The sequence below is a fragment of the Cydia amplana genome, chromosome 3 (assembly GCF_948474715.1).
Source record: "Cydia amplana chromosome 3, ilCydAmpl1.1, whole genome shotgun sequence".
NCBI lineage: Eukaryota > Metazoa > Arthropoda > Insecta > Lepidoptera > Tortricidae > Cydia > Cydia amplana.
This window is the reverse complement of record NC_086071.1, coordinates 313,147-336,943: the sequence shown is the minus strand read 5'-3', so window position 1 is coordinate 336,943 and position 23,797 is coordinate 313,147. Positions and strand designations below refer to the sequence as shown.

Sequence of the window (23,797 nt, the reverse complement as noted above, 5' to 3'; positions counted from 1 at the left end):
CTGTAACTTCTAAAATAAGAGAATGATAAAACTAAAAAAAATATATGATGTACATTACCATGTAAACTTCCACCGAAAATTGGTTTGAACGAGATCTAGTAAGTAGTTTTTTTTTTATACGTCTTAAATCGCCTAAATACGGAACCCTTCATGGGCGAGTCCGACTCGCACTTGGCCGCTTTTTTTCCTTTTGAGGTACGGAATCCTAAAAATATGTCAGTGATATAAATATACTACGTCTATCAATAATAATTATATACTTCGTTCCAACGGAGTGTTCCACGACACTCACGCACTTTTATTTATTTATCGGTGATGGTTATAAGTTATAACCTTTTTAATAATTCCCATGCAGGGTTACGTAGACGAGCCAATCGACAGGATCCTGAGTCACATCGGTGAGAGCGACACGGTGCTGCTGGACCGCTGGGAGTTGAAGGTGGAACCGAACCCCGAAGCTGTAGCCAGCTGCTCCAGCGAGGAGATGAGCGAAGCGAAGTTCGATCTGCCCCTTAACGTCCTCAACAACTACTTTTCTTTCGGGGTTGACGCCCATATCGCCCTCGAGTTTCATAAAGCGAGAGGTAAGTGTTAGATACCCACCCGCCAAATAACAACAAGTACTTATTCCCTAGTGAAAACAGCCAATTTCACTTTTAAAGGTTTTCCTAACAGTATATAGGTAGGTAAATATTGGAAAAAGAGAAATTCATAATTTGCGTGGGATAAACGAGCAAGCTGCAAATATATCCGTCCGTTAGCCGAATACTTTTCATATGTGTATCGGTGAAGATCGTTATTTTTTGTAACAGAGGCGCATCCGACTAAGTTCAACTCGCGGATAAGGAACAAGCTGTACTACGGCACGATGGGCGGCATGGACCTGCTGCTGCGCAAGTGGCGGGGGCTGGCGCACTATGTCCATATGGAGTGCGACGGCATTGACATCACGCCCAGGCTTCTCGAACTCAGAGTGCATGCCATTGTTTTGCTAAACATTCCAAGGTAAGTGTTTTCTCCTTCTACCTGACTACGGTTAGGTATGATGTATAGGTAAAGCCAGCCATGAATTAATAATGTGTCCATGCAATTTCGTTATATTTATGTATGTTTTATAGTATATGTGTATGTTACGGGTAATGTTAGAAGGATGATTAAACATAAGTTTACCCGGGTATAACATGTATTACCCAAGCCTTTTGGGTAAAGTCTGAAAATTTAAACAAAATTAATCTGTATTCGGGGGTTATCCGTACACACCTAGGTCTACCCAACACTGGCTGGGTAATGGTGTAAAAGTTGATTTAATTTTCGGGCTTTACCCAAGCTTGGTTAATACTAGGTATACCCAGGTAAACTTAATTTTACTTCAATTAAGTATGTTACGGGTAATGCTACAATGTTAAGTTATTATTAAGCGGATTGTTCAATCAGAATTTATCACCAGTACTGTTTGTAACCTTACTATGTAATGACGATTACATACTGTATAATGTCGTTTTTTATTACAGCTACGGGGGCGGCACGCGCCCATGGACCAAGTCCAGGGGAATTCACACGCCCTCCATGGAAGACGGGTACATTGAGGTGGTGGGACTGACTACATTTCAATTGGTAATGCTACCACAGAATAAATAATAGTACTAAGTACAGAAGACTCACTCTCTAACAAAACGCGTCTGTTACGATCAGCACAGCTATGGCCGCTAGGTGGCGACAGCGCCACGCGCGGCTTATGGCTTTCCCCAAAATTGGGGCCGAACGGATGTACTTTTAGCTACCTGTAGCAAAGCGACGAAATCGCGGAGTGAGACACGCCTGATGCTACTGAATTGTCAAGAAATCATCTTATAGAGTCTGTTCGGAAAGAGAAGAGTTGTGGAATGTATTGGGCTCATACATTCCACGACTCTTCTCTTTCCGCACAGACTCTAATTTTTCCTGATTTTTCAAACAATTTTACTCAGCATTATATATTTATTACACTAGCTTTCGCCTGCGACTCCGTCTGCGTAGAATTAATTAGTACTTTCATAGTAAAATCCATGATGAGCTAACAGACAGGCAGGCAGATAGGTTAGGTATACTTTAACTTTCACATTTATAATTATTAGCTTGAGTCATATACATTGTGCTACGTTTATTGTTTTAGTAAAACATATGAAAGTTAATTCATTAGGGCCCATACAAACTATAAAAATACACGCTGTATAATAGTTTGGCGATTGGCTGGGGTCGGTAAATAAGAGTATGTGACAGCCAAATTGTGAGACATTATGGCTTTCGGTAGTAGAAATAATGTAGGTTAGGTACCTATCTCTACATTTCCAAAAGGAGGCACACCCTTATGTGACCGAAATGGAAGCTGATGTTATAATTTAATAATCAATAATCATTAACGCTACGCGAAAAGTAAATACATAATGTATAGAAATACCTACTTAATCATTTACTTTCGACATAGAGGTAGGAGGATGCGAATGACTCGCCTGTGTCGTGGGCAGATCTTAGAATTGATTATTTCTTGATACCTAACTATGGCAATCATTGTGCAAATTATTGTTTGGCCACATCGTGAAAAAGTCAAACCTAAAATGGCATTTTATGAAATGATCATGACCAGGCCCCTATTTCACCACGGCGACAGGTGCGACAATTCGGCAAATGTCACTGTTGCTAACGTCACAGTCACAGGCATCCATGGGCTACGGTTACCGCTTACCATCGGGCCATTCCTGTTTGCCACCATCATCGTATTATTAAAAAAAACTTTATTATATCGGCAAAAACAGGTAGGTATTTCTCTTTCGAAGTTTATCATGATGATGATGACAATTGTCACACGATTTAATAGAACTTTCGGTAATTCTTGATAGGAAATGAGTTCTGTTGCGGAATTTCGTGACAATTGTCGTGTTTCTTGTGACAATTGTCATTAGCATCGCAAAATAAGTACTTATTTATTGGCGACATAATGGAGTTCTTTTAATATATATGTTGGTGGCAAACAAGCACACCGCCCGTAAGCGGTTACCGTAGCCTATTGAGGCCTGTGACGTCAGTAACAGTGATGTCGACAATTCTGTCATAGGGGCCAGGGTCACGACACCTGTATAAGATTGGACAATATCAAACTGAATGATTGAAATGTTGCGTAGCCTCTACTGCAAGCGGGCTTCCACGGCACCTGCATCACGCAGTGCCGGACGGCGCGGATCGTGACGACGAGAGCCATCCCCATGCAGGTGGACGGCGAGGCGGTGTTCCTCGCGCCCTCTGTCATCACGGTCACGCGGCTCAATCAGGCCATCATGCTCGCCAAGAAGAAACCCGGGCGCGTCAATGCACTGTGAGTTACTAAAAACATACAGAATACTGATACTGATACTTGGGGTAACTCCAGCCAGCAGATCCTGCAGCAAGGACTAGGAAGAGGAGACTACAAAGGGGAGGCGATGTTGATACAAAATAAGCTTGTATGACTCTGCTGATTCAACCTAAGCGGCAGCGAGTCAGTGGAGGTGTCAGCGTCACCTCACACCGGCTAAGCCTCAAACGCGAAATCAAACAAAGTAGGCGCGGCGCGCAAACCGGCTTATTACGCAACAACCCCTGCCACCCCTCCGTAGGCGCCCGCAGCCTGCCCGAGACACCCGCAGCCTGCCCGAGACACCCGCAGCCTGCCCGAGACACCGGAGGTTACTAAAAACATACAGAATACAGATCTTTATTGGTAAAAGCAGATTTTACAGGTCACATTTTATACACTATTCACACAAAATATATGTTGGTAGGTCCTTACATATGTTCTTTAAATTACTCATTTACGTTTCATATTGTAAACATTAGGTAATACAATTTTAATTATGATGCAGTAGTCAACGACCTCATCGAGTATTTATAAATTCGTCAATGCTATAACATGCTTTTTCTATAAGCAGCAGTTTAAGTTTAGCTTTAAACACTATTTACGTTAAGTTTATCTGAGGGTATGGAATTGTAAATAGTTGGTCCTATGACGCTGAGTGACCGTCGTGATTTGGCGAGTCGGCGCATCGGGGCAAGTAGCCGGGGACGTCGCTCACTACTAGAACGTTTATAGTTCTGTATGTTTTGCCTAACGTACATACACGCGGCCAGTATCTATACACAGGGTAGGGTAAGGATTTTATGTTTCTTAACAACTGTTGTGCCGGATGGTCCACCGGCTTTTACAATAGGACGGTATAGTTTAAAACCCGTTTAAGAAGATTATACCTTGCGCTTTTGAAACGGAAGAAAAATTTAACATTTTTAGCCGTGAGAAAAAGTTGCAGGGACCGGCGTCAAATGGCGGACTAGGCGCGGGAACTCGTATTAAACATTTACTGTAATAGTACTATTAGTAAACTGTACAAGACTGAAAATTGTAACTTATATGGTTTTGCCATCGTATTAATGTTTACGCTCACTAGCTTAGATTTAAGCTTAGATTAAGTTCCGTAGCTAAGTTATGCATGTAATGTTTTCTTTTCTCAAATAAGTGAATTTGAGATGAGTTGGTACATACCTAGTCGGAGGGTCGAAATGGAGTTTAAGTAAAACCAAACATTACCGAAGTTGTGTTGTATTCTCGGTATCCAAGTATAGAGAGAGAGTAAATCTAAACATAACATTATATTTATAAGCTATTACTTATTGCTTACATCTTGCATGCTATTTATACAATTACGTGCGTCGCATATTTATGTCGCAGGCAGTAACGTATAGTTACTGTTAATATGTTAACTTGGGCATATAGTACTAATTATTGTTATTCTTTTGAGAAATAAAGATCTATAAAACGGAGATCCTCACGCCTACTATTGCAGTATTGGTACTTATAGCTTGTTATGACACAACAAATATTGAAATGCTGCTAAAACTTCAATTATAAATATCTGGAAGTCCGCGCCTTGCTCGGAAAACATAAAAACTCAGAAATGCACGTTTCTAGCTAGACCGATTTTTCGCCCCCGAAACCTTCCATATAGCAAATTTCATCGAAATCATTAGAGCCGTTACCGAGATCCTCAAAATATAAATACCTACGTTGTCAACGTATTTTTGGGCCAACCTGTATATGTACCTGTACAAGAGTAGCTCGTTTAAAGGTATAAGATAAAAAAAGACAATTAATTAAGCTAATTCTAAGCATTTCAAGCCAGTGTATTTTTTTTCTACAGTGAAATATTAAACGGATCTCTAAAAATTTTCATCTCTCCTTGTTTCAGTCATATGAAGTTGGAGAAACTTTCTCTCACCGTGAATCTCATTACAATGGCTAATTACGAACGTTATCATTATGAAAAGGAATTACTCGCACAGACAGGTAAGGGAAACTCGTTGCTCGCTTTTTACAAGCTTTTATTCGACTTACCCTATTAAGTATATATATATGGGAGAGGAGCCCGAGAGGGCATTGTTGTAGTTACCTACTCGAGCGTGTCAAGTTATGTTATGACGCTATGAGTGATATCTTGCTACTCGTCGAGTCTACCTCTAACCACTTTTAGCCATTTTTTCTGACAATTAATTGTACGCATTTTCTTAAGTACATTTTTACTAGCACCAAAAATAACTTATGAATACCCTGACGTTGTGAACCACTATTTAAAAAATATGTACTAAGCTTTTATAGTATCCCTATGTTTATATCATTAATAAATACCTAACTAATAACTTTTTTTAATGATTATATATTTATTTATTTAAATAAAACATAATAACACTTAAAATAAAAACTTATAAATAAAAAAATTGGCCTAGGTCGTGGTCGCTCGGTAGGGTACCCAGAAGGCTGGCCGCATTACCCCGCTGGATGGCAATGCTGATTCGCTGGGCAAAATATTGGCCAGCCCTCTGGTCACCAGAAGCCTCTATAAGGCGCTTTGACAGCTCCTCCTTTTCTTAAGTATTCTGACGGTTACAAGATTTTCACATTATAACCGTCAGATTAAGAAAATGCATACTAACAATTGTCAGATTAAGTATTAGGACCAATATAGCGTGAACGTGAAACAAACTAACCAAGCACTAGAATATAATATATGTATAAGTGGGTATAATTAGGTACCTCATAAGTACGTTAGTATAGTACCTATTATGTGCCCTACCCGGGTGTCATGTACTTACTGACTATATTCTACTATTAACATCTTCTGTAATGTTCATGACATGACTTTTGATGTTAAATAAATGAAATGAAGTCCACAATCTACTTAACGGTTTTTTTAAATAACTAATACTCACCAAACCAACCCCACCAACAGACGGTTTTTAAGGTAGACCTCACGGGTCGGTTTGCAATCCGGATCCGGAAGGTATGAAATTATCCGGATCTGGATCCGGATCCGCGGATCTTCGCATACATTTCGGATTCGTCTTGCAAACCCTACTCACGGGGTAGCAAGATATCACTATTCTCTTAATCCGACACGCTCGAGTAACTACAAAATTCCCCTCTTGGGCTTCCCTTCCACTATTTGTAAGAACCTACGTACGCTTGAATCAAATCTCGGAAGCTGAATTACGAATAGAGCCACTTTCATCAATTCCATAATATACGGTTCAAACTCAAATTTGGTTGACTTATGAAAGATCGGCGACATTGCAATAAGTACTAAGGCAGTGCAATATTATGATAACATGGAGCTGATCTGATGATGGAGACAGCAGGTGGTCATGGGAACTGTGTGATAAAACAACGCAAACTAATTGTGTTCGGGGTTGTTACAATTGTCTCGATCAGTATTAGTTGCTTGTGGAATGAAAAGGACAATCAGCGATAAAAGCTTGTACCAACAATTTTTTTTTTTTTGGCAAAAACTTATTATTTGTATGTTTCAGCGGAAACTCTGGGCATTTTAGAAGTAGAACCTGACGCGGTCTTGGAGCTGACGCGCGTACTCATTCAGAGCATATTAAAAGAATCTGAAGCGCACTCGACCCTTGAGGACTGGTGGTTTGTCGACTGTGAGTTCACTAAGATAAAGATTTCCCTTTTAAATTTGAGTTCATTTAGATTCGGCAGACCTTTATTCTTCAAAAAGTTTCCTAATAGATAGTACAAAAGTTCTCATGAAAGTTTGAAGACCGACCGAAATCAAAGCCAAACCAATAAATTGTAAAGAGCGATCTTCCGTTTGACCGCTCGCGCCATACGACAGGCTATACGAGCCGTACAAATAACGGACCTGACCTGACCTGAACAAATTATTCTTGTACCTACATTAATAACTAAATTTCAATTATAATGAAATTATTTGGATTTATTAATAAAATAAGATATATTTTATTTTAGTTTCTTCAAAATGTAATTTAACAAGAATAATCACATATCATAAAATCTCGAATATGCGAGTTTATGTAGATTTTCCTTACATTTCGAGCTATGCACCGCCGACTAAATAAAAAACTATCGACTCACATTTTGAATATTGTAGCCGTGACAGCGGTGCGGTTCTTCCGTATCGATAAAGCCCAAGAGCACCTGCACTACGCGACGGACATCGGGAACGAGAACATCTTCATCCTGGAGCCGACGGCCGAGGAGGGGTCGACGCCGCACCCCGACACCACCGCGTCGCTGGACAGCTCCGGGCCCTCCACGTCACAGGAGACCACCACCGGCCTCTCCGTCTCGTTCGAGAACTCGCACAGTTCCGACACGCCGAGCGCGGGCGTGTCGTTAGACGTCCCTGAATCTCATGCTAGGTATACTTATTAAGCGCCACTTGCACCATTTCACTAACCCGGGATTAACCGGTTAAATCAGGAGTTACCATGGTTACCAGTACAATTTGACATTAGGTTAACGGTTTAACCGCTTATCCCTGTGTTAGTGGGATGGTGCAAGTGGGCCTAATACTTAATTTAATTAACTAGGTACTTAGTTTTAAAATGGTCATCATATGTTTGGTTTTGATTTATTTTTCTATTCCCTAAAGTTATAAGCGTATGACCGCGGCGAGTGACCTTAGACAAATATAATTCACAACTATTAAAAGTGCGCCTTAATTTTGACACCATTTTTTCATTCGTTTTTCGGAAGAGACAATCTTTATAAATAATGACACATGTAAATTCTGTGATATTTTTACGACAGCGAATCTGGTGTGGGCAGTGCGGGTCGCACGGAAGAAATGCTGACGCCTCAAACGCCCCCGCCGGCATACCCCGGGCCTTCAACCTCTAAAAGCAAAGCCCCGCAACCTCCTAAACCGCGTGCCCCTACACCGAAGGTTCAACCACCTCCTACCCCTAAACACTCAGCATCGAAAGGGTCCTCCTCGGCACTGGAATCGTCCTCACCACCACTGTGCACTAGCCCCACAGCCAAGGACAACCCACCGTCCCAAGGCGCCATCGCACGATTCAAAACGTAAGTCACATGTGTGTCAGATATAAGAATGTGTGCGTAACCAAGCCAAGCCAAGTCGAGCAAAACAAACAGGCACGGCCGTACCATCCTTTTCTCGAAGCGATTCAGGCCATTTTCTACGTCCTGTAATTTTGTGCTGGCTGAAGCTAGAACCCTGAATTTTCAGTAATATATAGGGCTTAACATGCTTAAGATATATTCTCAAAAACATTCAATTTGAACTTGTAGTTTAAGAATTATTGTATGTCAAGTTCCTTAATTTCGACACTGATTCACTCACTCACGATCATCATAATTCTAAGGTACTTCTAGCATACCCATAAGCTTTTTTAAACATAAGTAGTTTTCAGCTTATCAAGCCATAGAAAACTTAAAAATATTGCCATATCAGTCATGTTTTAAAGATCTAAGAACTGCATAAGTAAGTTTGTAATCCCATATAAATATATGCTAATACAAAGTTACTGTTGCAGTTCCTACAAAATATAGGTAAAGTAAAGGTACCTACACTATTACGATGTACGATGTGAGTATGAATGAAGATGTGTTTATATAATTATGATATGTATATACATAGTATGGGTATGAGTACCCGAAAAGAAGGAAAACCTACAAAAAGAGATGAGATCCCATAAAAAACATTACATGTAAAAGGTGCAAGTCTCGCAACGCTTCTACTACAAAAAAGTTTTGAGATGTAATGTGAAACCAAGTCGGTTATTTTAATCAGTGCCAGGGGGTGTTAAAACCGTATCAATAAGATATCTTTAATTTGTAATACATAATAATGACTTGGCAATCGCACATAATGCTTTATTACTCGTACCGTACTCGTAAATATATGTAATGCTCAAACTGCAATTAGCGCTAGCATTATGTTCAATTAGAATTATTTTTAATAGGTGACGATGATCCTTATATCATTATGCAGCCGTGCGATGGCCAAGTCATTATACGTATTACAAATTAAAGATATCTTATTGATACGGTTTTAACACCCCCTGGCACTGATTAAAATAACCGACTTGGTTTCACATTACATCTCAAAACTTTTTTTGTACCTAGTAGAAGCGTTGCGAGACTTGCACCTTTTTACATGTAATGTTTTTGATGGGATACTAATTTGCCGCTATTGATCGCTTCGAACAAAACAAAACAAATATAAAAAAAGTATCAGCCGTCAATTGGCAGTGTGTTTGTTAGATACTATTAGATTTAAAAAAAAAAAAAATTCTAGTAAGCTTAAACCGCCTTTGAAAAACACGCTGTGCAAATCAAAAAAATATACCTGTGGAGTTTTGGTGCCAACCATATATCACGACGTAGCTCTGAGTAAAACCACAGAATAAGTAATAGTATTATCATACAGAACGGAGACGCACCGCCCCGCCCCGACTCTGATTACCTCGCCCCGCGACTGAGTTCTGACGGACTTCTGACATACTCTCAATTCGGCTAGCGACGCCGCTACGTTCAAAATGCCGGTGTAATGTGTGATGTACGGGTACCTACTTATTGTAGAAATGAATAATAATATAGTTTTCCAATTTTCAAGAGACGAAATATGTATAAGTAAATAAGGCTATACTTTTGCGTAAAAATAATAGGTAATATCATACGTCTACCGATTTTTTTGTTCCTGAATTAAAACCCGTTCGTTGAATGTTGAATTTGTGAATGTTAAGCCAACATTTAATATTTAAAGTACCTAAGGTAACAGGTAACTACGTAGACATTCTACACAGATATTCCTCGTTTTATTTTTAGTTTAACACTCTTTTTACAAAAAAGAACTTGTTGGTCGCGGGACACTCGCGTTTGTTTTTTAATTTAAGAATTAATTATGTATGTTATATAAAATAATATTTGTTAAACCAGTTTAACCGGTTAACTCCGGGTTAGTGGGATACCTAGTGCAAGTGGCCCTAACTGAAGTCGGTCAGTTACGCAATAGTTGACTAGTTGATGTAATCATGATAGTTCTGTTAACATGCACGTCACGGTCACACATTAGCCATTTGAGTTCAACATCTGCACTCTATTTTTATTTTTTTTGCATGCAGCATTCATGAAAAACTTTTTGGGCTTGATCAGGAAGTGTTTGGCTATGGGTGAGAACAACACGTATTTAGTTATACAAACGTATACCCGGGACACAACGGTTTTTTGCAAAATATTTAAATAGCTTTTTATGTCCTTCTTTTAAGTAGATTTATAACTACATAGCATTAAAGCTCTCCAAAGAGGCTCTACGTGTTGAATATATATCCCCACGCCACGCAAGCCTATCAATAGACCGGGATTTATAGGCCCGTGAAATTCAAAATGGAGATAATTATAGTAATATTTTCTTAAATGTAGAGACAAACCAAAGAAAGTCTGCAGCGCTAGATTAAAAGTAGTTTTTAAAAATCAGTATGCGACAACACCACAGAAAATGGATTAAATAGTCTTGATACTTGTGAAATTTCTACCATATTTACCGTCTATGAAAAAATTTAGCTGTATGCACAGCTTAATTTTTATGGTAAAATAAATTTCATTCCAACAATAGATGTCACTATTAATATGTAGACATATACTAATATTGATAAATAATATTGGGAGAATGTGACATTTGGCTTCATCAAAATTAATAAGCTTTTGTAATATCCGCGACGGCGGTAAATAGGTACAGAGGGCCTACCGCGAACACCGAAGTTCTCAATATGCGAGCATCTTTCTCTTTTACTCCCATTAAGGCGTAATTAGATTGACAGAGAAATTGCCCGCAATTTGCGAACTAAAGTTTTCGGAAAAACGAAATAAACCATTAAAACAATAAACATACAAGGTGTCCCAAGAAGTAGTGATATACTGAATGTTTTATTTTTCTAAGCACCCTTGAAGTTGTGAACATACTGGGTAATTTTATCTTTCTTGGCATTAATTTTCTTTTAATTCCATTCAAAGATCTAACGATAGTAAATGTTACCATACTGAATTGGCCTATCTATCAGCTTAGCACACAAAAAAAATCAAGCATCTACCGCAATAATTCACGTCACCATAAATAAAAATCTCATCGTACTCGGCGATAGGTGAAAAATTAAAAAAATCATAACTCCGAAAATACGAAAAATCGCGGAACATACATGGGGGTGATTCAGATAGCCCTCTAGGTCCTCTACCTCCCAGCTTCAGTATATCACTACTTCTTGGGACACCCTGTATATTAAAAATTAATTTTAGCTTTAACTAGTAGGTACCCATGCCGTGAGCATAAGCATGGAGGTTGTGGGTTCGAGCTCAAAACCCGGCTAGTACCAATGAGTTTCTCGAAATGTTAGAGGAAGTTCACAAGTATGCATATACCTATTAGGTGTGTTCAATTTGCTGTGAAACCTTAGTCTAAACCATGTCTAAACCAATATTATATTATCTAAGTAGGTACATATGGTGAAGTATTAAGATGTTTCATTCCACTTACCCGTCATCAACTCCAAATTTTGTAAACATAGTCGTTTTTCAGCTTGAATCGCCTCGTGCTGACTTTTTACAAGTGTAAAATTATTCGTCACGCGGAAAAGTAACTCCCGCACGCCGGTTTTGTAAGGTTTCACCATGTTTATTCCGTTCATCACATAACACAATGAATATTTAAACGATTTTGACAAACATACCATAGTGCATGACGTTTACTGACTGCTTAAAAAACATTGCCATATGTAGTTTTTTAATTCGATGTCAAATTATTGCGCTGCAGACTTTCTTTGGTTTGTCTCTACCTATTTTTGTATTTTACTTTTATATCCTTAATGTAAAATACCTACATATCTTAAGAAGATAAATAAATAATGGAAAAATAATATTAATAATAAAAAGGTACCTATGTATGTTCGTATATTGATATTGTAATTATGACTATAATATAGTAATATAAATAATTGGTGTAACATTGTAAATAATGTCAATGTGCCAAATTTTGTTACTTGGGTGCTTAGGTATAGATGTTATGTTTTCTGAATTATTTTTCTCACTGCACCCACATTCGATAATGTCTGTTTTGCCCTATGGTTGACTGGTAGAGAATGCCTTAACGCATTAAGTCCGCCATTTGTACTTATTTTTTCATTGTGCTATGCCTATTACATCTAACTGATGTCATTCAGTTACCGTGTATTTTGCTCGTACTTTATATAAGTATTATACGAGAGTTTTCTTACCCCATCATGACACTCGTCCCAGCAATAAATGTTAAGTAGTTTATTATAACACTCACCCTATTTAAAAAAAAGAATGTGCCCGGCGATCTAGTCAGGTCAAATGCACTAACGATTACGAGATAGGTACGATTGGAATAAGATTAAACCACCACGCAGTAAGTGGAGTTTTAAGTACCTACCCATACCATTCGTTAATTTTCTTCGTGTAATTTTGCCCACCTTTGGGAACTACTTATTTACATTATAAATATAGGTTTACATACTTACCTATATGTAGTTTCCGTGGAATACTTAAATACCATTCATAATTTAAGTAATCATTGTAGCCTGCAGCTTTTTTTTCTTTACGCAAGCTTTAAATGTACTGTGGAATGGGGTTACTTTGAATCCTGGGTTTACTTTGATAAAAAATTTACTTCGTGTTCAAACTCGAATATTAAGCTTTCTGAACGCACCCTGTGGATTGTTTTTTTTTTACGGTTGACAAGATTGAACGTCACTGTCAGTTAGTGATTTGTGTCCGTGGGAGCATGTCCATGAATCTAGTATGAAACTGGATTGGGCATGAGTGGTGGGGATAACTGACAGAACGGGATAGTCTTATGTATCTTTCAGTAGGAGTAGCAGCGAAAGCGCTATTATTGTTTGTCCTTGTCACAGTCTCACTTTTTTTTTATTCTCCACCGTAAATTAGATGCATGATTGGTCGAATTGATTTGTTGCCCACCATAACAAACAAATTCGACCAATCATAGCGTCGCATTGCGTATGTTTTGTCCCTCACGGAGGCACGCGTAGACTATATAGTCTATGAGCATTCTACCTTCTATGAGCATGTCTACCTTCTATGAGCATGTCGATCGATGGGAAAAAAAATAAAATATGCAAGTATCAGTTTTGTGTACTTTTAATAGCCTGTATAACTTCTAATGTACAATGTTCTATATAGCAAATACATAAATTTGATGTAATCCATTGAATCAGGCATGTATCGGCCTATAACATCTATTCTTGTTGCAAATCATACTCATGGCGGCCATTTTAGTAACTCGGTTTTTGTGGCATGGGGTGTCATTGATCGCCTATTAGGGTTTACTTTGATCACTGATCAATGACAACCGACGACATATAGTTTTTTTAGATTATTTAAATATTGAAGGTTTTTTAACTGATTTTTGTATTATTGTTTTTAGAATAATGCCTGAGCATATAGGAACTACTCTAATAAAATTTTTAAACCGGGCTGTGACAGAAGTGGTCGAAGGCAGGCCGTCGATACGCCAAGCATGTTCATCGTATTGTTATTACATATTGTTAATACATTTTGATAGATTTTTATTGTTCAATTATGCTTCTTACCTTAAATAAGTAAAATAAAAATAAAATAAAAAAATAATAAAAATCGTTTATTTCCGAAAAATATTCACTTGGATACAGTTTTTACTGACCTCCACACTAGGCAGCCTGTCCCGTGGAGTAGAATATCAGACTGTTTTGCAATAAAGTTGATTTTTTCTAAGCAAACCATTTTTCTCTTTATCAAAGTAACCCCAAAGGCAATAAAATCCTTATAAATCCTAAACCTGCGAACGGATTTTTTTGTAATGTTTTGAAGTTTTAGTCCCTATAGGGGTTACTATCGAATTCCGTCGAAAAAAAGGGGGGTATCAAAGTCACCCCAAATTAAGTTTAAAATTGATCACCTTTTTAGAATTTTTTTTCAAAGGACACATTAGTATTTAAAAAAATATTATTGGTGAAATCGATAGAGGAGCAAAAAGCGATATTGTATTTTTTTTTTATTTTTTTTTAGGTTCCATATTCGGGGAGATAAATAAATATTAATTTTGAAATTAATCAAAGTAACCCCATTCCACGGTAACTTTTGTAAAGCCTTCGATGTCATCATCGTCATATAGTTGGTAAATGTGTAACTATTTACAGAAACTTATTGGAAAAAACTTCAGCGGCTCTCTTGATAGCCGCAAAACTTGGAGATTTAAAAATGGTAAAGTACTTTTTCATTTTTAGTATAAACATTAATAGAAAACCACGGTACGGTCAGAATTAATGGTAGCGGATGACACTACGATACGCGCCAAATATATAAACCATTCTCTAATAGCTTTAGAAAAATACACAGGGTGCTTCCTGTAACAGGAGCAATAAATTAAACTAAAGGCTGTACTCCTCATACTGACCAACATTTGTTCAGCAACTTTTAAAAATTATGACTCCTGTAGACATCCTCTTTTTCATACAAAATAAATATTGCCTTCAATGTACGCTGACATCCATCTGACATCAGTGTGTTTGACGTTGCTTGTCACGCTTTAAACATAATAAAATTTGCAATACATTGCGTCTTAGAATAAACTATAGTTCGTTTATTTTAGAATTAGAAAGAACTCCACAGAAGCAAACATTATGAATCCTTTAGAATTCCTAAATTTCATACAAAATAAATATTGCATTCAATGTACATCGTTGTGATTGACGTTACTTGTCTGTCACGCTGCAAACATAACAAAATTCGCAATGCATTTCGTCTTAGAATAAACTTTAAAGTGTAATAAAAATCAAAACATGAGTCATTTTCTAAAGTTGCTGAACAAATGTTGGTCAGTTTGAGGAGTACAGCCTACAGTTTAATTTATTGCTCCTGTTACAGCAAACACCCTGTATATAAATAGCTGTAGGTACCTTTGAACCCCAACTATAGAGATGTAATCTGAGATACTTTTGAGGCTACTATTGATAGGTACTATTGATGCTGACCGTACTTATAACCAATAGGGAATATTACGCGAAAGTCTGCGTAGGGGGCGCTACTCCCACAATAAGTCACAATCTAAGGGTCTATCGAGAGAATCGAAATTTTGTTATCTAACCTCTCTATCACTCTTGCATACTCAAGCGATAAAAAGAGGCAGATAGCTCAGTTTCGATTTCACGTTTCCCGGTAGGCCCTTTGTAAACAAACCGCCTTGATGTATCAATGTCATATTTGATTGTCTGTGAAAACTTGTCAAAAAAAAGATTAAAGTTACAGTATGTATAAGTTACTCTATGGTATACTTACGTGGCTAGTAATTGCACTCTGGCGGCAAAACATTGCAGTAATACTCCCTATTGCAAGATGATAGCAAGCGCAAAATTCACAGATCATTCTTTTTAGGATTCCGTTTACCCTAAGGGTAAAAACGGGACCCTATTACTAAGACTCCGCTGTCCGTCTGTCCGTCACCAGGCTGTAACTCATGAACCGTGATACTAGCATGATGTATTTCGGTTGTCGCTATAATAACAAACTGTTTGTTGATTTGTGCGCGGGGCCCGAAGGTCCCGCGGTGTACGTGTTGTTTGTTGTATTGTTATTGTTGCTGATGTGTAGTTGTTGCTGTTGTTGATGGTGCTGTTGTTGGTGTTGTTGTTTCTGCTGTAGTTTTGTTTGAAAAAGAAATAAAGTTGTACTTTTGCTAGAAAGAAAAGATCCGCATGCGAGCACTTCATTCCCGCAGCTCGGCCTTCGGCCCGCTGCTTCGCTTATGAAAACACTTGGCGAGGGTTGGGTTTTTCTTTGGAGCGTAAGCGGGAAGTTGGAGCTTAAACACGACCCAATAGTAAAAGTGTCTTAGACAAGCGAAACGGCGGGCCGAAGGCCGAAGGAACGAACGAAGGAAGGAAGGAACTTCCCCCTCTCGTGTGACGCTTCGGGCCTTCAGCCCTAAATTACTGGGGGTTGCACGCTTCGGACGGAGTCAGTGTGGAGGCTCCGGGCCTTCGGCCCTACGCCGGAGTCGGCCTTCGGCCTCCCGGCCGGAAGCTCGCCCTACAGGCTCGCTTAACCTTCTTGGAAATTTGACTTTTGCCCATGTCCGCGCCGTTTTGGACTTTTACAAAAAATTTTTTTCACATGGTATCTTGGGCCCCCAGGCTCGCCGTACCTATGCCAAATCTTAGTGCGCCACCAACTTGAAAAAAAAAAGAGTCGGCCATTTTGATTTTTTTTTACCATACGAATCCAGAGGACCCCGAGATTTTGAAAATCGGCGGAATCGGAATAGGACGATTTTGAAAATCGTCCGCCATTTTGAAAAAAACCAACGGGTTGCATTCAGGGAGTGCCGGCAGAAGTGAAAACTCAATCACTATTGCAAAATGTCTGCAGCACTGTGTATAATTGAGGTTAACGCCATCTAGCGTTATTTCGTCGCATTACTTGAAACCCCTAAGCACATCACTGTTAGTACTCGAGTTATATTAATACCAATTAGAGGGAAACTCATTAGATGGCATTTAAATCAATAAAGAAAAACTCAGTGACATTGAAGTAACAGTTTTTCGATCAGGTCACGTGTCCGTCTTACGTCTTACGGTCACGTGACACTTGTTACGAGTCTAACATTTTTTCTCCATCACAAAAAGTGCACAGCGCCGCTAAAGAAGTTTTCACTTCAAAAATGGCGGCGTCAAAAACTGCCGAGGGTCCTCTATCACCTCTATGAGCTATGACATTTGGTCGAGCACCTCCCCTCTAGCCCCCACCGTTTAGCCGGGCCGTCAAACATTTTTCGACCCGGGAGCCGGATCCAAAAATCCATATTTTTCTGGACCTACATTTTCCGACCTCTATACAAATCTTTTTTTTTTTACCCAACCCCTACAGTTTCCAATTTAAGTAGGACTCCCATACAACAAACGTGATTTTTTTTGCCGTTTTTTGCGGAACGGCACGGAACGCTTCGTGCGCGAGACCGATTGGCACTTGGCCGATTTTTTAAATCCGATTTAGAACCAGTTTTATTTTTCTTAAATTAAGAATCAGCTACAATATTGCCGCCTATACTATACCTAGAGAAAACGCACAGCCGCGATAATGCGCGCTACCCCACAGAACAAATAATAAGGTTAGAATGGCGATGCGAGCAGGGTACGTGTTGTCGCGGTTTTGAGCAAACGCTCGCATGCTACTCGCTCGCGCTGACCGAAAAACGAAGTAAACATGCCTTTTTGCGCCACAATAACGTTCATATGCCAGATATCAAATCGGTCTAAAAGAGGCGTATCCATTCACCACGCACACAAGGCGCTAGCTAGTTTTTACTACCGTTGCGCGAGTGTTAGTAAATGTGGAGAGGAACGAGCGGCGACACCGGTTCCGATACTAACTGCGCTCGATAGCCACTCTAACCTCTTTAATATGTTCTGTGCGCTACCCCATCGGGGGCCCAATATCCAAGCTAATCCAGTTAGTGAGTTAATGAAATAAATAAACGTGAACAGTTGGTGGAGTTGCACGCGGCGGGCTATTCGCTGCTGTCGATCGACGCCAGCGGGCAGACCGCGCTGCACGTCGCCGCCCGCCACGGGCACAAGGAGATCGTCAAGTACCTCATCGCGAGCGCGCCCACCGCCATCCTCAACATGCCCGACAACGAGCTAGGGCAGACGGCGCTCCACAAGGTACCTACAGACAGACAGACACAACGCTGGGTGAGAAACGTTTGTGCCATACGCCACTTACATTGGTTTACAGAAAAGCGAAAAGAAGCAAAAAAAAATGTTTCTCGAAAAGTTTTACATTTAGGAAATATTGAACTTATTTATCATTTAGACACATATGTTTACTATTTATAGTACTATACAAATATTGTGATTATAGTGGTAATCATGAAATAAAAGCACTTTTATTATTTCCATATCCGTTTTTGATGAGTAAATGTTAAACGTACAATGTATGATATGACACAAAAGTTTTGGATATGTCACACTTTTGTGATAATTTTCTGTTAACAGAGTGTAATAGGGAATATAGGGATGATGACACATGTTGAATTTTATAACAAAATCTAGTAAAATAGATAGCAAACGAGCAATTTATCACAATAATGTGGATATTAAAATAAAATATTGAAAAATTACAAAATTACAGGACCTGAAAGTTTCAAAATTTAAGTTTTTTTTAACTTCCAAAAACGATAAAAGTAAGGGTACCATTCGATTCCTTACATTTCATCCAAAAAATATTGTATAGCAACTATATACATATACGCAATATTTCACCGACAAAAACGCAATTTTCTTGTTTTGTCCAAACTACAAGATGGGCGATGAGGTCACGGCCTCTGGCCGTTTTGTATAGGGCGTTTCGCGAGTGAAGTGCGACTGTCGGACTTTGACTACAATTTCTGACTTGTGTGTTACTTTAATGCAATGGGTCCCATATAGACATTTGATCCTAAAAACAAACCCGATCGATTGATACCATAAAAAAAATTTAGTCATGTAGCCTATTATCCTATAGTATAATGCGGATATGGCACATTTTTGAAAAATATTTTTTTCCAAAAACCGATTAGTGTCAATTATAGCATATTATTTGTTATTTTAGAAATCATTAAATAAAAGGATTTTGCTCAAAAATGGATATGGCACAAACGTATTCTCAGCCGGCGACAAGGCGTCAGAGGGTTAGGGGGTGGGAGAACTGGGAGAGGTGACGAAAATGTTCTGACAAGGGGGAAAGGGAATCACAAACTTTATGTAGGTACTTAATGTCATTCGTAATTGTGATTTAATTTTAAACTGACATTGTACAGTCTTATTATTAATTATTGTAGGCGTAGGATGTAAGGTTGAAAGTCATTTTATTTTAATTTTTAACAAGCAGAAACGTCTGTAATCGATGCTATTAAGCTTAGAATAAATTTAAAAGTGGAAAAATTACTGTCTTGGTTGAGACTTGAACTCACGGCCTCTGTATTGATTCTCCAGCAGATTAAAAAAATGAATGACATTTGTTTACATATATTTTAGTTGTATTTAGTTAGCTATATTTTTAAATATCGTACGCTGGAAAGGCGTTTTACATACATATATCATCATACTTAGCCGCTGCTGATCATACATGTAAAACACCATATCACATAGTACTTAAATGTATTGAATGTACACCTATGAAGATGAAATAAAAATGATTGATTGATTGAAAAGCATGAAAATAAACGTGAGTCGTAATCAGGGATGTTGCGGATGCCGATTTTTTGACATCCGCGGATGCGGATGCGGATGCGGATTTTTAAAGGCTCACATCCGCGGATGCAGATGCGGATGTCAAGATAGTACCATAAAAAACGTTAAATATTACATTTTAGTAATTTTTATTTCAAAAAACCGGCCAAGTGCGAGTCGGACTCGCGTTCCAAGGGTTCCGTACATTAAGTCCCACTCACGCTTGACTGCTCATTTCTAATAGGTTTTTTTGGTTAATGACTAAAAATTACCTAGCAGTCTAGCACTTACGCCGATGCTAAGACGTTCCTGTACCGACCTGTTCCACATCCGCATCCGCATTAAATCCGCATCGATTTTATGCGGATGTTGAAAATAATGCGGAAGTTCCGCGGTTGCGGATGCGGATGCGGATATTCGCAACATCCCTGGTCGTAATATGAGGTGTATTGCAGGCTGCGGCGTACAAGCGGCGCGCCGTGTGCTGCATGCTGGTGGCGGGCGGCGCCAGCCTGACGCACGCCGACCACGCCGGCCTCACGCCGCGGCTCCTGGCGCTGCGCGCCGAGGACCGCGACCTCGCCGCCTACTTGGAGAGTGAGTGCCGACGACAACACCCCAAAATGAGCGGTATTACAGATTTTTACATTTTTTTAAAGAGGAAAGTGGACGACCGCCCCGAAGTCGCCTTTCCATACTAACGTATCCCCATTTTCCTCACTGGATATTACGTTTGTATGGAGAAGCGGTCGTCCCCGTGAGGTTTTAATATTGTTATGATACGGTATTGACGCGACTGGCAGTGCATCTCGCGCGTTGAACAATGCCTCGGCCACGAAACGCTCGCTCCGAGCGTCAGAAGCGTGCATGCACGCTCGCCGACCGCCACTCATTACATTTGTGATTTCAAGCTGTATAAAAGCTGTATATAAGTTTATTTGTATACTATAAGCTGTACACTTAGGCTGTACAAAGTCTGTATAAGCGCTTATACAGCCCTTATAAGTTAAAAAACAGCTTTTCGCGTTATTGGAGCTGTAGAGTAGCTGTATATAAGCTGTATAAATTGTATAATAGCTGTATTATAGCTGTAATTTGATGTAAAGGAAACCTTAACACTACAGATAATATCTTATAAGTATGATTTAAGAATATAAGTTGTAAATAAGTTTTTAAAACTTCTTCTTGTTCATTCGTAATATTTGTAATGGCGACAAATGTTATAAGTGGATGATAAGTAAGGGACTTTAAATATTAATAAAGGACTTTGGGAGCGGATATTATATAGGTACCTAAGTGCCGATTAATATTTATTGTGAACCTGTGTATATTTACCGGCAAAATATTCACGCGCCTGCAAAATAATCAAGAGAAACTCAAGAAAAATAAAAAAAATTGCTAAGTTAGTGTTTGTTTTTAAGGTTAGAATGTATTTTTTTAAATTAAATATAATTTCTTTTGCTATAGTCATTATAGTCAATTTATTTTAAGCTGGTAATCTTAAAACGGCTTTAGTTTTTGCTAAATATTTGCAAGTATTCCTTTAATTACATTTTTAAATACGTTTTTATTCATTGTAAAATGGCGACAATTTTTAAACAGCCTACAAGATAACTATCTTGTAGGCTGTTTAAAAATTGTCGCCATTGGAGTTGGAGAGCATTATAATCTTAGTAGCTTTACTATGTAATTAGTGAAGTAACTTTTATAGCTTTGGATTCAAATCGGCTTTAAAATAGAATATTTTTAATCGTTTGGCTGTATTTTGGTTCTCCTTACATAAGGTATAATCCTTCAGTTTTATAATACACTCAGTGAGAACTCGTAAAACTATACTATACTTATACGAGTGTCAAATTACGCCACAAAATTGCTTTAATCGGCTCTGTCAGTAATACAGAAAAAAGCTGTACTATAGCTATCATTTATTCTTTTAGATTTATAATACCCTTATAGGCAGAAGTTATACAACTACTATACTTATAGGAGAGTAAAATTACGCCATAAGAAATAGTTTTAAAATGGAGTTGGCGGATACTTTTGTACAGCTACAAGTGCCAAGTGATACTAAAATACAGCCAATATACAGCTTTTACGCTAAAATTAGCTTGTAGTGTCTCACAACTCTTAAAGTTTTAAAACGGAGTTGACAGATACTTTTGTACAGCTACAAGTGCCAAGTGATACTACAATGCAGCCTGTATACAGCTTTAAGGATAGAATTAGCTTGTAGTGTCACACAACACCTAAAGTTTTATAGTAGATTTTTTATATTCTGATAAAGCACCTCATACGTAAGCACGCAGTATCCTTTATAATGCTTTTATAAAGCTTGAGCTGTATAATAACTGTAAAATACCTTTTATACAGCTTAAATCTTTTTTGACACCCTTATACGTCCCTTAAATTACTCTAAGTACTAAATTGGCTGGTATATTGATTTTTCCGACACTTACATGCTACTTGGGGGGCTCTAACACACTCCGCGCCGAGAACACGCGGTGGCGCGGAAACGCTAGTGTGTGAGGGCTCTGAGCGAGCGTTTTGTGGCTTCGGGTAGATGCGAGGTGCGAGTGATCATATCATATCAATATCAGAACCGTGTTAGATTTTAAAATCTGAATACCTCTCCACTTTACCTAGGCTCTCTGATGTTCCTGACTTGTTGATGAAAGTACCTACTATAGAATAAAATAAAATAAAAAAGATTTTTCCTATACTTCGTTTTTTTATTTATCTTAGCATTAGAAAGAAATCCGCATAAGTAAGCGTGCAGTTTTTATCAGGCTCTTTAATTGTTAATAATAATGTAATTATTAAATTGTACAATGGGACTTAATCGCGTATCTAAGTTTTAAGATTTACCTCCGACGTTTCGAGGACGGCGTTGTCGATATTAAATAAATAGTAAATATGTAGTATGTCGATAGTAAATGTAAGCGTAAACGAATATCGACAGTCGATAAATCGAATATCGTTAGTGTTGTGTGTCGACAGAGTGACATCCCTAGTGCGCAAAACGTTCAAGCTGATAAACAAGACCAAGTGCGGGTAGTTCTAAAAACTCGCGCGGTTAGAAAATGCTGATGTCAACTTAAGTCAGTCTTCTCCGAGACCACGGGGACAACGCCGTCCTCGAAACGTCGGAGGTAAATCTTAAAACGTTGTACAATTTAATAATGTGTAAAAATCGTGAAAGTTTAAATCAGTATAATGTAATTATATTTATATTTGTATAATTCGTGTCTTTGTAATTATACTGTTCGAGGCAAATAGAAATCTTCCGAATTTTTGCAATTGATCGCCTCCTCCCTTCCAGGTCAGGAGCACTTTCAATTAGTGTCTGAAGACTTGGAAACACCAGTTTGAAAGAACGAAATTCTCGGCGCGCTAGTCCGAGGCGCGCGGCGGGGCGGCGGCGGAACGCTACCTACGCGCATTGGTAATATTCTAATATGTAATGCGTGATATCTACCAAGATGCGCTCTTTTTTAAGAAACTCTTACTTAATACTACAAAATTATACTCTTAATACCAAAGTGATATTTAGATCTTTTTTTGGAAATTAAGACAGTTAAATATTTCATATAATCTTGTGATAGAACGAGTTGTCAAGTACTTTAATAAAGTGTGATGTGATTGTGAGTTAACTAGCTTAAAGCTATCACTCAAGTTGGTTTGAAAATACGAATGACTTTGTTAAAATGTTAGATTAAGGATCTGGTTACATGTAAAATTGTCTATTTCATAATAGGTAACTCATGATTCTCATGAATAACCATTTGAACAGTTTTGAATGATTCACGGTTAGTTTCACTAGACTTATATCGATCGGAATATGAACCGTGATTACACCTTTAGTGTTGTTTTCGAGCTCGAAAACAACACAAAAGGTAATCACGGTTCATATTCCGATCGATATAAGTCTAATAACTAGGCATCGGAGTTTTTATCGCATGGTAAGACTAATAGCAAGCTATGGAGTCGACATTTGCCATAAATGTAAACTTATTCATACTCATACTCATGATTAATTTTATCTAATATGAGAACAGATTACTAAATAGTTACTACGTATATATAAGTTTAATTTATTAAACCTCATTTGTTGCAATAAATGTATGTTTCAATTGGGCGAGTTGTACTTCACAACTCAAGCACACTATAGCAGATTTTT

General features: G+C 38.4%; 1 protein-coding gene across 1 annotated transcript in view; it reads left to right on the top strand.

Moving 5' to 3' along the window:
• Positions 1-23,018, top strand: part of LOC134662631 (eye-specific diacylglycerol kinase) — a 68,637-nt gene extending 45,619 nt beyond the window's left edge. Inside the window, exons 8-20 of the mRNA XM_063518904.1 lie at positions 356-584; positions 813-1,005; positions 1,512-1,614; positions 3,159-3,349; positions 5,253-5,350; positions 6,868-6,993; positions 7,464-7,734; positions 8,126-8,401; positions 10,465-10,512; positions 14,551-14,614; positions 17,893-18,072; positions 20,076-20,217; positions 22,940-23,018. Coding sequence (XP_063374974.1) covers positions 356-584; positions 813-1,005; positions 1,512-1,614; positions 3,159-3,349; positions 5,253-5,350; positions 6,868-6,993; positions 7,464-7,734; positions 8,126-8,401; positions 10,465-10,512; positions 14,551-14,614; positions 17,893-18,072; positions 20,076-20,217; positions 22,940-22,989 — 1,971 coding nt within the window. The 3' untranslated portion in view covers positions 22,990-23,018. The remainder of the gene's footprint in view (positions 1-355; positions 585-812; positions 1,006-1,511; positions 1,615-3,158; positions 3,350-5,252; positions 5,351-6,867; positions 6,994-7,463; positions 7,735-8,125; positions 8,402-10,464; positions 10,513-14,550; positions 14,615-17,892; positions 18,073-20,075; positions 20,218-22,939) is intronic.
• Positions 23,019-23,797: the final 779 nt, after the last annotated feature.